Source organism: Oryza sativa, chromosome 1 (genome assembly GCF_034140825.1).
Source record: "Oryza sativa Japonica Group chromosome 1, ASM3414082v1".
Lineage (NCBI taxonomy): Eukaryota > Viridiplantae > Streptophyta > Magnoliopsida > Poales > Poaceae > Oryza > Oryza sativa.
The window spans coordinates 14,290,388-14,306,239 of NC_089035.1; the positions used below are offsets into that span (position 1 = coordinate 14,290,388).

Genomic DNA, 15,852 nt, shown 5'->3' on the forward strand with positions numbered 1-15,852 from the left:
CATCTTAACTATTTGCCACTTTTGCCCACGTAGCATGCCAACATGGCAATGGAGGGCAGAAACCGGTGTGGGACTGGTGAACCCTGAGCTCCACTCAAGACACTCAAGGCTGTTGTTGGCCCGATCTTTCGGTGAGTTGAAGACCCGACTACAACCGTACGAGATGTTGTTGTGTTGCGCCTTAGCGATCGATACACCTCTCCGTGGGTTCTTGCTGGTGCAGATCAACCTTATTCCACAAGCAAATAGAAGAAACAAGCAAGAACAAGATCAAAGCAATCTGAATTGCAGATAGGAATTGAACACAAATGATAAGTTAGGGTTCCGTAATGAGCAAACCGGCGATCTAACCGATCACGGGATTACACGGAAAAGTAGCAAAGCTAAACTTTTATCTAAACAAAACCCGAGAAACCCTGAAGGGGTACCTAGCTATATATAGGGGTGGGAGAACGACCTAGGGGTGCCTAGGGTCGTGCTCCACCTGGTTGGGGCGCACCCCACATGGGCCACACATGGGCCGAGGTCCCAAACGAAGTTACAAGCCCATTGGCCCAATATAGGTGACGCAGCACCTTACTTCTGTGATTGCGGCCAAACGAAACGAAACTCCGAGATGAGGCTAGATCCTTTGGAAAGAGGACTTTGAGAGCTTTCCATCAAGTACTCACGGGCCCAAAACGGAGCACGTATGTAGATTTGGCGGCCGTTTGAAGTCAGCAATAGAGCACATGGCCGAATCAGATTGCAGCACATGAAGGACTTGATCTTGATGTCTTCTTGTTGATTCATGATGTGAGCAATGGTTGTATCCATAGTAGCCATGGTCACATCAGGGACCCACTGGTCAGCCTCTCCTCTCTCTTCTTCTCTCCCTCCGATCCGGCGTTGCGCCATCGTGACGGAGTAGCGGCGACGAGTGAGGAGGAGCAGCGGCAGATGGAGCTCCTCGCGGTGGTGGAGGACGTGGCGGCGCCGGCGAAGGAGGAGGCATAGCGGCGACGGACGGGCTCCTCGTGGAGGCGGTGAAGGCGGAGCGGCAGCGTCGGCGGAGGACGTGTAGCAGCGGTATTGGCGGAGGAGGAGGCAGCGGCGGCGGACGGGCTCCTTGCGACGGCCGAGGAGGCGTAGCGGTAGCGCCGGTGGAGGAGGAAGCTTAGCGGCGGCGGCGCTGGTGGAGGAGGCGAAGCGGCGGCGGACGGGCCCCTCACGGCGGCGGCGTTGGCGGAGGAGGCGTAGCGGTGCCGGACGGGCCCCTCCCAGCTGCGTCGCCGGTGGAATGGTGGCGCCGGAGGAGGCGTAGCGGCAGCGGTGGGCGTGGTGCCGGATCGGAGGGAGAGAAGAAGGAGAGTGAGGAGAGGCTGACTAGTGGGTCCCACACCGGTTTCTCCCCTCCATTGCCATGTTGACATGCCACGTGGGCAAAAGTGGCAAATAGTTTAGATGGTATCTCATAAGAGGGGAAAAAAATATGTGCAAACCTAAAAGGGGCATTTGGATAATTGCCCAATCTAAAAGTGGCAAATAGTTAAATTTCGGAGATAGGGCGCCCGGGAGCGTTGTCGCCATTTTCAGAGGAGGCATTTTGCAATCAGACCCTCAAAGAGTATGATTTATAATAGTCACATAAACAGATATATGTGAATCAACTTTTTGAATACCTAAAAATCAATGATAGCTATGAGAGTACAGGTGCAACATAAATATTTTAAGGCGCATAAAATTGACATTATTTGAAAAGTTTTATGTAAGAAAGAACGGCATGTGATCGAGTAGTGCATATGTTGCGCGCTGCACTCCAGTCCAGCGTGGCACCGGTCGGCTGCCTCAAGTGCTGGTCAGAGGTGAGAATCGAATCGTAGATGGAGAGTTTGTGTACCTAAGCGAGTCAGCTGGACAAATTTAGAGATTTGTTATGCATTTTTTTAAAAATGTAGATGCTCATATATACACACATACTTATCCTTATGAACACACGAGCACTCTATCCTTATGAGCCAGCATATGTTAAGATTCATGAAATCATCATTAGAAGCATCTCGTAGTGATAGGCACGTCACCATTTTTTTTAAAATAATTAGCTATAAATGCAAGCAGATATATATAAGTTTAGGACTAAAATTTAATCGGAGAGGTTATAAAAAAATACAACCCCTTAACGATTTATGACGTATTTTACTCAAAAGGAAACGTAAGGACGTGACTAGGTAGTGCATGGTAGTGCATTATTCTTAACCGGAGACTACTCCATCCCATATAAAATCTCTATTTAGCTTAAAAAATACAATGGTACATGTCTTTTTTTAACCTCTTTAATAACATATATCTTTTAAATCACATATTATTTTTAAGATATATTTGCATAACTGTACTTGACAAAATAAGATCCATGTTAAATATATTCAGTAACATTTTAATTATTTAAACAGAAAAACTGTAGAACGGTGTCCCTGCGGCCACAGGATAAATATACAACCCAACCGACTTCTCAGAGTCAGATCCATTTCTGAGATCTGTTTTCTCCTCCGTCTTCCTCAGAGTCAGTCGGCGTCCTCCTCCTCCCTCCCTTCCTCGATGACTCCGCCCCACAGTCGCTTTCCTCCTCCCTCCCTTTCTCGACTCCTCTGCCCCATGGTCGCCATTCTCCACCTCCCTCCCTTCCTGTGATCCCCATCTCCGGTTGCCGGAGAACCAACCGACGCCATCCCCAATTCCAACGGCATCCTCCATCTTCTTTCCCCTTCCTACACCAGATCGGAGGGCGTCAGTGAGAGTGTGGAGGTCGGTGAGGTCATGGGGCCACCAGAATTGTTGAGGTTAGCAAAGAAGAAGGCAACTACAGTAGCAAGATCAACGTTGTCATCGCTGAGGAGGAAGAAAAGAGAAGAAGCAGGAGGAGGGGGACGAGGCTTGGGTACCGACGACAGGTGGAGGTGGTCGTTCCCCGGCTAGGGTGGGGGAGAGGGCATCGCGAGGTGTTTCCTGTAGGTCTCAAGGTTGTGGCATCGTGTTCCTCACTAGCTCTTCGTTGCTTATTTGCGTTTGTCTACAGGTATGTCATCCGCACCATCCTCAACTGATACCTAGTATCAAGCCGTACCTAGGTACCAGTCGATACCTATAGATAGCAGGGTGCCAAGTACCAGGTATCAGGCATCATGTTGTGAGGAGGGAGCTCGAGCTGTCATCACCTGCCTAGCCGGTAGGTGAGCTGATTACCTTTGACTCCTATTCTCTTCCCCCTTTCTCCTCTCGACACTATACATCCTTTCCTAGTGTTGATGTTGTCCATGAGGGAAGGATCCAGTGAGCATAGTTGTGATACTGAGTAGACTCCTAGCAGGGGAAGGTGCCGTCAGTGTGGTCCTGCTCGAAGTAGTTGTGGCGGCGCTCCGCGTCACTGCCGGCGAGGTATCGCATGCGGAGGCGCGTGATACCAAGCAAGTTCATGGCTGGGAAGGCATCACCGGCGAGGTTTCTGCGCGGAGGCGGCGGGTGGGGAGGGGGTATCGCGTGGACAATGTGGTGCTCGATCGGAAAAGAAACGCATTAAATATGTGTTTAGTTAACCCATGACCTCCATGTTGTAACGTAATCCCGTGCTGTAGCTGTCCTCATATTTTTTAAAAAAATATCTAAATTGTAGAAGTAACTTATATATGCAATAGAAGTAACTCTGTATAACATTAGAAATAATTACTTTATAACTAAGTTAAAGTAACCATATGGAATAAATTCATAAGTAAAGTGTAGAGTAGATTTTTAAGTAAATATATTTATGAAAGTAATTCAATAAAGTCTCAAAGTAATTTACATAAATGACATAGAAGTAAATCCTTTGTAGGAATAAAAACATAAATTTATCTAGAAGTTAAATTTAATCTGTATAAATTATAGAATAGACTGAAAGCAATAATAAAAAGATCAACTCAGAGCATTATGAATGCATAAGAAATAATTTAATCAAATATAAAAGTAACTTACATATATAATAAAAGCAATTTACCAAGATAAATATTTTTTATCATAATATAGTTATGTAAGATCTGTCATAAAGATTTAATTGCAACGAACACAATGGTGTAATCAGATTGTAGAACATAAGAAGGAAAAAAAGGCATCAATGTTATAATAGAAAAAAGAAATGCATATAACACTTCTCTAATGTACATGGGTCTCCCATTAAAACAATATGAACTATATGGAGAGACCTCTCGATTTAGATTCACCATCAGTTGTTTCTTGTGGGATGGGTAGGGACTAACAAAAGCACACAACCACATGAAACAAAGATCGATAAATGCACAATAAATTTTGCATCAAATTAATATGTCCTAAAGTACTTGTCAAGTTTATTTTGCGATTAATGAAAAATTATTGCAATATAAGGATCCCTAGTAGATGAGTATTCATAGTATGTGGTGTGGATAACAAGGGAAGCGGCCCTCGATTTTATGAGTGCTACATTTATATTTCACTAAGATTGATTATTTTTTAATTCAAGGGAAGGGGCAATTGCTTATTTGGCCCCATTTTGAAGGCTAAGTACCAATTTGATCCTCTTTTTTTGAGTTTGCTTGTTTGACCCTGCTTTTCGAAAACGAACGATCGATCTGACCCTGTTCCGTTAAGGTGAGTTGACAGTGTTAAGTTAGGGGTGAATAGTCTATTTTGCGCTTGCTTATTTGACCATGTTATATATTGCTTATTTGACCCTATTATGTCATACCGTGTATATGTTCAAATATTTTGACATATTTACACATTTCTTTCACATTTAAGACAAGTTTGGCAGATTTGCCATAAATTTGACAAATTTGAATCATTTTGACAAAATTGATTTTAATTTGACTGAATTTTGACAAAGTGGTAGTAGAGTACAAGTATCTTCAATAGCAGCGGCGGCGAAACCATGGCTATCTAAAAAATCTAAATCAAGAACACGACGGCGGCGGCGGCCAACGCACCGGCGACGGCGACGAAGCTGGCGGAGGCGGAGATGGCGCCAGCGGCACTCTTCCCGGCCGCGGTGGGCGCGAGTGCGAGCATGAGCTCGCTGCTGGACGGGGCCATCCCGGCGCCTGCGTCGGTGGGGCTCGGCGCCGCAGCCGACGAGTCAGTGGGGTGACGAGGTTGTTGGGATACGCGTAGGCTACGATAGCATAAATCAAAATTTTCTATCGCGTAAACCAGGAACCATGCAAGTATTAGATCATAGATCGTTACCACTCGACGCGCTGTGCAGCAGAAGAAAACGCTGAGAAGTCGAAGGAACTCTCGCGAAGTACCGCGCATCGATGTAGAGGAAGTAGTCGATCGCACCGGCTCGACCTTCTCCTCCTCGTGCGTTCTCCTCACCGTACTCCCACACCGATCAGCACTGTAAACCAGCGGCGCCTCTACCGGTATCCACACGTACAGGGACGGAACGCCACGCGCAGATGTGCTAGCACCCGCGCGCGGCTAGGGTTTTGCTCGGGGAGGGAAGAGACGGCTAGGGCTTTCTCACGTGATGCAATGCCTCCGCCGGTCACACCCCTCACGAATATATAGGATCCATCACTCGGGCCTCCAAGGCCCGTAGGACTCCTATCCGGATCCCTATCCGAATTAAGCTCATATTGGATCTCTATCCAATCCCCTTATTCCGGCCCATTAAGCGTGCGACCCTGTAGGTTCATATATACTCGGCTGTAACCCGAAAACTCCTTTTCGGTCCACGCGTCAACAGCAGCTCCTAGCAGAACGTATTGACCCACCGAGCATACATAAAGATCATATCGGCTGAACCTCTAGTGTATACTTGTATGAACCCCTTTGCCTCACGATATCAATTAAGCTCAAGGCTAGATATGTGCCATCCTCTAATAGCTCAATCATTCACTCGAACCTGTTGATAGATTATATAACTTGTGATTGACTCCTCAATCACCTTTGGCATGGCCATGCACTTCCATAATCTACAACATCAAGGGGCCCAGAGATATCTCTCCATAGGAGGGGCAAATCCTATCTTGATTATTCATATCCCACTACATGTTTCATAGCATACCCAAAAACTACTTTTATACTACCTATTTACGGAGTAGCGTTTAGCAGTCCCTAAGTAAGCTGCTACATATGTTGAGAACCATGATAATCTCAGGTCTAAGGATTCAACACCAACACTAAATGAGATTACTGATGACACAACACATATGACTCTTGCAGTGTCTCATGTTGAGTCTATCCAACAACATGTTCACCAACATGTGTCCACATTATTAATTTGGTATCTCTATACCATGATCCATGAGACATGATCATTAATTAATATATGTGCTGATCATCTAAACATATTTGTTCCACATATGATATTTGATCAGGGATCCTTTAGAAATAGCAACACATAACATAAAGAGTCTCATGAAAGAATCAGATATTCATTAACCAATAATGAGTTAATCTATTTCAAGGAACAAAGTCAGATAAATATGTAAACATAGTATGTGATACAATCATCTCTATAATTGCCTCTAGGGCATATCACTAACAGAGGCCAGGGACATCGGCGGGGCTGGCGGCGAGGCCATCATCATCGACGGCGGTGGGGGCCTTGGCAGCCTGGGGAGGGGCAAGGGTGCCATTTTCGGCGCGGATCCCTCTCAGCTTCCCACCGCTACCGCTCTTTCCCTTCACAAGCGAGCACTGGCGCATGTCCCCTCCACGCGCATCCCGCCGCCGCCCCCTACCTCCACAAGCTAGCACCAGCATGGATCCGCCTCCCCTCTGCGCGCATCCCGCCGCCGCCGTACCTACCTCCACAATCTAGCGCCGGTGCGGATCCGTGGACACCGCCCCTACCTCCACAAGCTGGCGCCGCCGTGGATCCGCCTCCCCTCCGCGCGCGCATCCCGCCGTCGCCGCCGTCCCCTACCTCCACAAGCTGGTGCCGCGTGCGGATCCGCCTCTCCTCCGCGCGGGTTCCTTGCCGACACGAGCGAGACAAAGAGAGAGAGAGAGAGAGAGACGAGCGCCATCGCTGCTCGGCACGCGAGACAGAGAGAGAGACGAGCGCCACCGCCACTCAGCACGCGAGACAAAGAAAGAGAGAGACGAGCGCCGCCGCCGCAACTCGCCGGCACGCGAGACGGAGAGAGCGAGAGAAACGGGTGTGGATAGGGTTAGGGATGGATAGGGTTTCCTTGAGGGTAGTTTGGGCATTATGATTTTTAATTATATTTCTTTCTTTTTTTAACTCAAACCTTAACGTTGTAATGAAAACAGGGTCAGACGGATCGTTTGTTTTCGTAAAGTAGGATCAAACAAGCAAACTCAAAAAAAAAAGGGTCAAATTGGTAGTTAGCCTTCAGAATGGGGCCAAATAAGCAATCGTCCTTTCAAGGGAAACATAGGTGGTGTGGTGGTGGAGTCGTAAATGCATGACTAAGTGTTATCTTAAAAAAGAATATTTATTTTGGGCCCCTCAAACAAACCACCAACGATCCCGAATCGTGGTGCTTTGATTCCGCACCACGTTGCACTGCACACAGACCTAAAACCCCGGGGACTGACAGGACGGCCCCACTCGTCATCGTGTCGCTCCCCACGGCGAGAACGCAACAAGCGTGTGTGCGCTTCGCCATATGAGGTCAGCTCAGGCCACGGCGCCCTCGCCTCGCTAGTTCTTGGACCTGCTGTTTCGCGTGCGTTTTAGCGAACTGCTAGAGAGAGATGGGGCGCGGCGGCGGCGAGGGGTCGGAGGAGAGGGAGAGGGAGAGGGAGTGGGAGGAGGCGGCGGAGGCGGTGGCGTACGACTCCTGCACCTGGCCGCCGCCGGTGGTGGCGGTGTGCGGCCCCGGGAACAGCGGCAAGTCCGCCTTCTCCCGCCTCCTCCTCAACACCCTCGTGGGGAGGTGAGTGAGACTTGACAGTGCCCGCGATTCTACTAGAATGGCTCTGTTTTCCTGAATTTACTCTGCTGGACAAGTCCCCCACTAAAAACTTTCTAATGAATTGATGATCGTTCTTCTGTTTGAGTGTGTGTGTGTGTGTGTGTGTGTGTGTGTGTGTGTGTGTGTGTGTGTGTGTGTGACTAGACGTGTGAATATTAGTTAGTACTGCTGTCTGTGGACTGTGGTTGGATGATGAGCAAATAGATAGTACAATCAAGTACTACAATGTGGCTAATCTGTCGACAGTTTTCCCCTGTTTAAGCTTGTTTTGATTGATGTATGTTTGCTTTGGTCAGCATTGGTGTTAACTATCTTCTTTCACTTAATTAAAATATAAGGAGTGAGAAATTTTAACAATGTTGGCTTGTAATTTACTTAATCTGATGTTAATAATTAGTAGTGCAAGCACTACAATTTTCTGTGACTCTTTTTACTTATTGCGGCGTTTTGCTTCATTCGGAATTCAGTTTGCTATTACATTATTCAGAATTTTTTTTTCTTTGCTATAGGTATAAGAAGGTGGCCTACCTGGATACTGATGTTGGCCAACCAGAGTTCACACCTCCTGGGTTTGTATCGATTCATGTACTTGAGGAACAGGCTGAAGGTGTCACATATATGTTCCTTTCAATCTTCCCTGAGTTTTCTTCTCATTTCTGTGTAACTGGCTAAAAAGAGTAAATTTCACAAAACTACAGATACTATGACCAAATTATCACAAAACTACAGATTTAACTCGATGTATCACAAAACTACACATTTAACACCAAATTTATCACAAAACTACACATTTAAGATGAAGTGTCACAAAACTACATATTTAGTAACTAAATTATCACAAAACTACAGGTTTAGAATCAATTTAATCACAAAGTAATGATGTTTATAGCTCCACCATAACAATGGTGCTAGGGATTTAAACTCTAAAGTTGTAGTTTTGTGATAAGTTCAATATTGAATATGCATTTTTATGATACTTAATCTAAAATATGTAGTTTTGTGATAAATTTGGTGCTAAATATGTAGTTTTGTGATACAACTCCTTAAATCTGTAGTTTTGTGATAATTTGGTCAAAATACTTGTAGTTTTGCGAAATTTACTCAAAAAGACTAAAAATTTTGTTGGTTTGTGATCATTGCAGATTTTAAAATGTTGTACCTGCGGACACCAAAGAGGTAAGCAGCAGTGTTATTATCTTCAGTTTTTCAGTGTGCGATGATGTGTGTGGTCTTTTGGCATTCCTCTGCTTAACTGCTTTAATGCATATCAATATCTGCATGCGATAAATTTATTTCAATTATTAAAATACTTCCCTGATTTCTTCATCAAATCATTGATTTGTTGTCCAATAATCCATAATAAGTCATTTCTGTTTCTCAAAATATCAAAGTTAAGTTAATATAGCTTTCTAAAGTCCAGTTTGGAGCTAAATACACAAATACGCAAGAGATGCCTGTTCAGTTTGAAGTATCCACGTAGTCAATACTTTCATACACTTGTAATTTCAATAGTAATAAATATAAGTCTGAACATGATCATAATAAAGCTAAGTATGAAATAGGCATCTTAAGCATCATACTTGTTCAAGTTAATATATCTCTGATTTTTGTGTACTCAATTCACTTCCCAATCATGTTTGAGAAAGTGAAATTGATTATCTTCTTGGAGTGGCCTAAGACATTCATGTTGCGCATATTTTAGGTGCTTCTTTTTCGGTGATTGCTCTGCAAAGAAGAATCCAAAACTTCTCTTGAGCTACATATTTAGCCTTTATGATTATTTCCTCAAAGAACTCTATCGCTTTGAAGACACCGATAACCCTAACAAATCAGCAATACCACTTGTTATTAACACTTCTGGATGGGTGAAAGGTGATGTTTAATTTCTCCATTTTATTGTTCATCCCATCCAAGTTATTAGTTATTACTGTTAATAACAATGGTTGATTTGGCTAAATGATTGGGTCACTTTTATTGAATTTGAATGTATTGCTTATTTTTGCAAATGTATTGATTTTCTACTATATTTAGGTACTGGCCTGCATATGCTGACTGAGATGTTGAAATATGCATCTCCAACTCATGTTATTCGGCTAAGAACATCAGTAGAGGGAAAAAATTTACCTGCTGGGATGTTTTGGTTAGATGAACCTGAAGGAGACCCGGCCATTAATTTAGTTGAAATTCGTGCTGCACAACACTCTCCTCGTCAGTAAGTGTCTATTGCAATGAAATTAATAAGTTTATATTTCTTTCAAGTATTAATGGATATAAGGCTTTTGAGTGCAGTCTATTAATAAAGAAAGAGGCAAGGATCATTCGTGATCTAAGGATAATTGCATACTTCAGGCAGTGCTTACCCATGGAGTTTCCTGTTTTCTCTTACAATGATTTAATTCAAGGCTTTGCTTCTATTGAACCGTTTCAGCTTCCTTTGTCAAAACTTCAGGTTATTGATCTGCACAGCCAGGTGAAATCTTTGGACCTATCTACATTTTCAACACTACTATAATCAAGAAATTTTTTTTAGAAGAATCATGCGTTATTCAGATTATATGATGTAGTGATGTTTTTACTAATCCTTTATTTCCTATGTTCGAAATACTACAAATTAGTATTTGCCAGCAACAAAAATAATGGCATTTTGTATATATAGATTTTTAGAAAGCTAATTTCACATTCAGTGCTTCACAGGAAAATGAAAACAAAATGCATATTATAGGTTATTCCCCGTTTACCTAGTCAAGTAGTCAATGGATGTCATTCTAAAAGTTGTAAAGTTAAGTTTATATGAGTATTTGATTCCGCTATTTGTGCAGGCAGCACTGTCAGTCACATATATAGTCATCAAATTGTCATATTGAACAATAATTTTGTATGCAAGGACTGGAGTTTAGCAAAACGAAATATGTCGTGTTTACAACTGGTTGCCAACTTATAGCTCAGATAAGAATTGCTTATGACATGCTTACTGTAATAATCCAGTATGCTGCGATAAAGTCGACGCTGTTTGGAGTATCGCTCCTGGCAGCAATTTTCTTGAGGTTTTGTATTAAATTACTGATGTAGTGTCTAAGTTTTGCTTCTCTGTAGGTGTCTGATTATACAGTGCATCACTTCTTGAAAGGTACTATTGTTGGCATTGCAACAAGTGCATCTGTAGCTTTGTCAAATCAGTGTTCCACACCTTGTTGCATTGGACTAGGTATGTTCAGTTTAAATATTGATTTATGATTTTGATAGCCTTCCATTTAGTTCAACTGTATTGAAATGAATTGGTCAGATGTTGACTATTTTTTTTGCATGCCATTTTTCTTGACTTGCAATTTAGGTTTCATCAAAGCCATAGATGTTTCACGAGATTGTATTCATTTGATCACTCCTGTTTCTCGTCAGCTTTTGGAAAATGCCGATATCTTTTTCTGCAGTAGTTTTACAGTCCCTACATGTCTGCTCCAGGTAATAGTTAATTGAGATTCTGCCCACTAATGTGATTTGTTCTTTCTGCAAACCAAAGCTCTAGCTAAATTTTCCAGCGGTTGAAATGTGAGATATATAGAACCACATGCATCAGTATTGGTATGATTGTTATAAAAAAACAGTGTTGGTTCAATGCAAAAATACATTTATTCTTGTCTTTGCTCATTCTACCATAACGTATAGTGCAATACATTCATTTTTTTCTACCACGGTTTATTGTGAAATTTGGATGCTTAACAGTGTCAGTGGCGCAATATATTACATGGTCAATTATGTAAATAATTTTCACTTCATTGGTCCCAAGAAAATTTGTGAAAAATATATCTGGGTGCTTTGGGTGCAAGAACTCACTGTGAATCATTCACGAAGTGCCCAGCATTAGTTCTTCTCTTACATAGAGTACATTCTAGTATGCTGGTATTATCACCTAGATAGTACAGTACACATTAGATGGGTTGTACGGAAAATTTGAAATTAATGTTATTTATTTATTTAGTTTCATGAATCATATGATACCGCCAGTAAAGACGCAATTGTCGATTGAAATTGATCATAGTGCACACATGCTGGCCAGCTGCAATGAACTAGTGTCTATATTTGTACAATTTGATAAATTAGTTACTTAATCTTGCCGTTTTGCTGCTCACCTCGTATTTTGCCTCTTACTGTCTAACTGATACATGTGATTGCAGGTGGTATCTGATACTGCAAGTGATATAGCGGACAGGCTAAGGGAGCTCAATTGTCATGGATAAACAAAATACAGCAAAAATCGGACCTGTAGCGTGTACTGACCCTGAACCTCGTAATATATTAGCTGCCAAACTGGCCCTGGATGACTTCTGATAGTTCCAATGGATGATGCATAATACTGTACCTATAATTAAGTTATGAACATTTATGGTTAATGTATTTAGCTCGATTAAGCTATAGTTGTACGCCGATATACTCTACACCTAACTCAATTGATACTACTAGTTCTCTATAGTATATCAACATTTTAATTAGAGGATTTCTGCGCTATCATGTGTTTTACGTTTCAGACGAAGGAAGACCGTACATACTTCCTAGAGATTCTAGAAGATGCACGATCCTTATTTGATTGTGCTGCACTTATTTTGAAACCTTCTTTGATTGTGTTGCACTTATTTTGAAATGGAGGGAGTAATGGACTCGGACACGTCCAGTCTATCTCTATCTTAAAGCAGGAGTAGGCAAACCTTTAATGCCACCGTCCCGTATTACATGTCGCTTTGACTTTTACTTATAACGTTTGATCATTCGTTTTATTTGAAAAATTAGGGCAAATATAAAAAATGATAAGTTATATTTAAAGTATTTTTGATAATAAAAAAGTCAAACAAAATAGATAATAATTCCAAATTTTTTGAATAAGACGAATGGACAAACATTAAAAAAAACTCAAAGCAACAAGTAATATGGGATGGAGGTAGTATTTGAAATATGGTTGGACTAGAGAATTAATCTCAAAAGAAAAATATCCCTTTCCTCTACAAAAGAAGAGATGGAGCTAGTATGAACCAAATAAAAACTGTAACCTTCGTACCAGAAAGACGCTATTTTGAACCTATTTTACACGTACTAATATAAAGATCAAATAAGGCTCTATTTAGATCACACCCTAAAATTTTTTACCCTGTCACATCAAACGTTTAAACACATATATGAAGTATTAAATATAGGCTAAAAAATAACTAATTGCATAGATTGCAACTAATTTACGAGACGAATCTTTTAAGCCTAGTCGCTTCATGTTTTGACAATGTGATGCTATAGTAAACATTTGCTAATGATAGATTAATTAGGCTTAATAAATTTGTCTTGCGATTTACTGACGGATTCTGTAATTAGTTTTTCTATTAGTGCCCGAACACCCTATGGTGTCTCTATATAATACCCGATGTGACACGTCAAAACTTTGCACCCATGGATCTAAACACCCCCTAACTACTTTGCCCTTCACTTTAGTAAGTTCCAATGTATATAGTCCCTCCATTAAAAAATGTTTGACCTATTACTTTTTGTTACTAGAGTGAGAGTCCTCTATAATATTGCAGAGGATCTGGATTATTGTTACTTAAACAAAAAGAAATTAACTCACCGTACATGTAGCAGATATGAAGAGATGTATGTATGCATACAATTAATGAGAATTACGATGGTTCTTTGGTTTTTCAGAGTAGTGCTCCGGTACAATATACTTGCAGTATTCTACTACAAGTAGAATTAATCTCGACCGTTTATCTTAAAGGATATATTAGTAATCTCTTAGGCCCTGTTTCTTTCAGCTTGGGATTATTATAATCCAAATTATTAGGAGTAAGCTGAAAGAAATAGACAACTTATTGAAGTAGCTTATTATAATCTAGAGTCCAGCTTATTATAATCTGATAAGCTCATTTAAGTGAGCTTTTTCCAGATTAGTGAATGAAAAATTATCTACCATACCACCCCACTCCCTCTTTAAACTTGCAAACCAAATAATTTAGGCTCTGATAATCTAGGATAGAAACAACTAATCGCTTATTCTACTACATATTATAACAATATAGCTTACGGTAATCTGACTCAATAATCTAGATTATAATAATCCCAAGCTGAAAGAAACCGGGCCTTAATACAGATTAGGGGTAATTTTAAAATGGGATGATCATCTCGACCGTTTGCCCTGTACTCTCGACGCAATGCATCTCGCCCCCGACGCATCACCGCGGTTTCTGCTCCTCCTCCCGGCAGGCGGCGGTGTGGCCGGCGGCGCTGCCCCGAGCCCCCGACGCAGGCCCGCATCACCGCATCACTACCAAAATTTCTCATCCTCCTCTTCCTCTGTTGCAATTGGTATATTATGTGGCTTTGATTCCTGTATGCAAAATCCTCCTCCTTCTGAAGAGAATATTTTCCTGTGGCTGAAAAGCAATAGCAATCAGTCGGTAGCAATAAACATCATCGAATTGGCTTGTAATCCAGTCATATTCATGAGAGTTGGCTATGGTTCAGAAAACAAAAAAGTTTGACAAGGATATACTAGATTTACCAGATTATGATGAAACATTTCTTTGTCTGAAACAGTCGCTGGCATTGGTTCACGCCGACGTCGACGACGGCAAGGTTCTCTTCGTGCCGTGGGTGGAGAGGGTGAACAGTTAGGTAATTGCAAATTATGATAATACCCCACACGAATTATTATCTCTGGACAAATATACCTCTCCATATTTCTACTCCCATAAAATTTGGTAGGAGTAGAACTAGATCTCAACCTTACAATTAAATACGATCAACGGCTCAGATTAATTTCTACTCCAAGTAAAAAGGACCGGAGCGAGACTCATGATTGAAACATTTAATTTATCTTTTTATTTATATCTTTCATGCATTAGACTACTGATATGAGTAACTTATATGGAAAAACCCAAATATGAAATAAGTCTAACATTTTTAGATGGAGGGAGCTTGCTTATCTACTCTAGCAAATACCAACATATATGTCCCACAAATTTTCAGTTTTACGCAGGTATTGACGGTGTGAATTTGGTACTTAATAGCCGTCAACAACCTCCCACTGTCCCATACGATATCAACTAGAGCATATCACTCGCTCCGCGCGCGAGTGCACCTGTGCCACACGCCCGTGCATCGTCGCCCCGCAACCCCCATGCTTCATGAGCTCTCCCACCTCCTCCACGCCCATGTGATGCATGCGCTCTCCCGCCGCTCCTGAGCCATGCGTCGTCACCCTCTCCCACTGCCCCCACACCATTTTCTTCTCGCCGGTCGACCGCTAGTATCCCTCTCCGGTGACCAGCCGAACACTTGTTGCATCTCTTCTCTCATGCCATCGCTTTGCCTGTAGATTGTAGTCGTCAACAGCTCGATGCCTGCCTGCTCACAGCCGAGAAATTGGACATTCTGCCACTACCAAAATAGGGTTTCACTCAAATGCCACTCCGTGGATTAGATTCGTTAAAAAACCACTTTCAATTGATGCCAAACCACTGATTTGCCATATTTGCCATTTCACAGGATTTTCACCATTTTTTGCACTTGCTGGAGCCATTCCGACTCGCCGCGATGGAGAAACCGAAGGAGCGGCTGGCGGCGTGGATCTCCTCGCGTGGCCGAGGATTTGCCGCCGCGACCAGCGCGGCCCCGCACTTGGCCACCCCACCGCCGCTGTCCGCCGTGAAGCTCTCCTCCGCCCCAAATCATCTGCCGCCGATGAAGGTATCGGTGCCTTCCGCGAAGCTCTCGTCCCCTAGGCCTCCACCACTGGTGCAAGTTCCACCACCGCAGTTCGAGAATGTTTTATGGATCCACTGTCGCCGCCGCCGCGATGAGCAGCTCGTCTACAGCCATTCTCGAGCACTCAACGACATGCGAAGCCACAGGTTCCTGGGCAAGCAGAGCGCCGGCACGCTCG

General features: G+C 42.7%; 1 protein-coding gene across 3 annotated transcripts; it reads left to right on the plus strand.

The window, feature by feature from the left end:
* Nucleotides 1-7,569: 7,569 nt before the first annotated feature.
* On the plus strand, nucleotides 7,570-12,421 carry LOC9266323 (polynucleotide 5'-hydroxyl-kinase NOL9). 3 transcript variants are annotated; one of them, XM_015773353.3, is made up of 9 exons: nucleotides 7,570-7,895; nucleotides 8,444-8,541; nucleotides 9,077-9,110; nucleotides 9,637-9,806; nucleotides 9,966-10,146; nucleotides 10,224-10,404; nucleotides 11,028-11,139; nucleotides 11,266-11,393; nucleotides 12,107-12,421. In XM_015773353.3, the coding sequence occupies exons 1-9, from the start codon at nucleotides 7,714-7,716 to the stop codon at nucleotides 12,167-12,169; spliced, it is 1,149 nt and encodes a 382-aa protein (XP_015628839.1). In that variant the 5' UTR covers nucleotides 7,570-7,713; the 3' UTR covers nucleotides 12,170-12,421. The 3 variants fall into 3 exon arrangements, with proteins under 3 accessions (XP_015628839.1, XP_015628847.1, XP_015628863.1); XM_015773361.3 differs by having other exon boundaries at nucleotides 11,331-11,393; XM_015773377.3 differs by lacking the exon at nucleotides 11,266-11,393.
* The last annotated feature ends 3,431 nt before the right edge of the window (nucleotides 12,422-15,852 follow it).

Excerpts from the sequence above, each read along its gene's own strand:
- LOC9266323 (XM_015773353.3), top strand. The coding sequence starts at position 7,714 with ATGGGGCGCGGCGGCGGCGAGGGGTCGGAGGAGAGGGAGAGGGAGAGG. Across the intron at positions 7,896-8,443 it reads CTCAACACCCTCGTGGGGAG|GTATAAGAAGGTGGCCTACC; the intron begins GTGAGTGAGACT and ends TCTTTGCTATAG. Across the intron at positions 10,147-10,223 it reads GCACAACACTCTCCTCGTCA|TCTATTAATAAAGAAAGAGG; the intron begins GTAAGTGTCTAT and ends TTTTGAGTGCAG.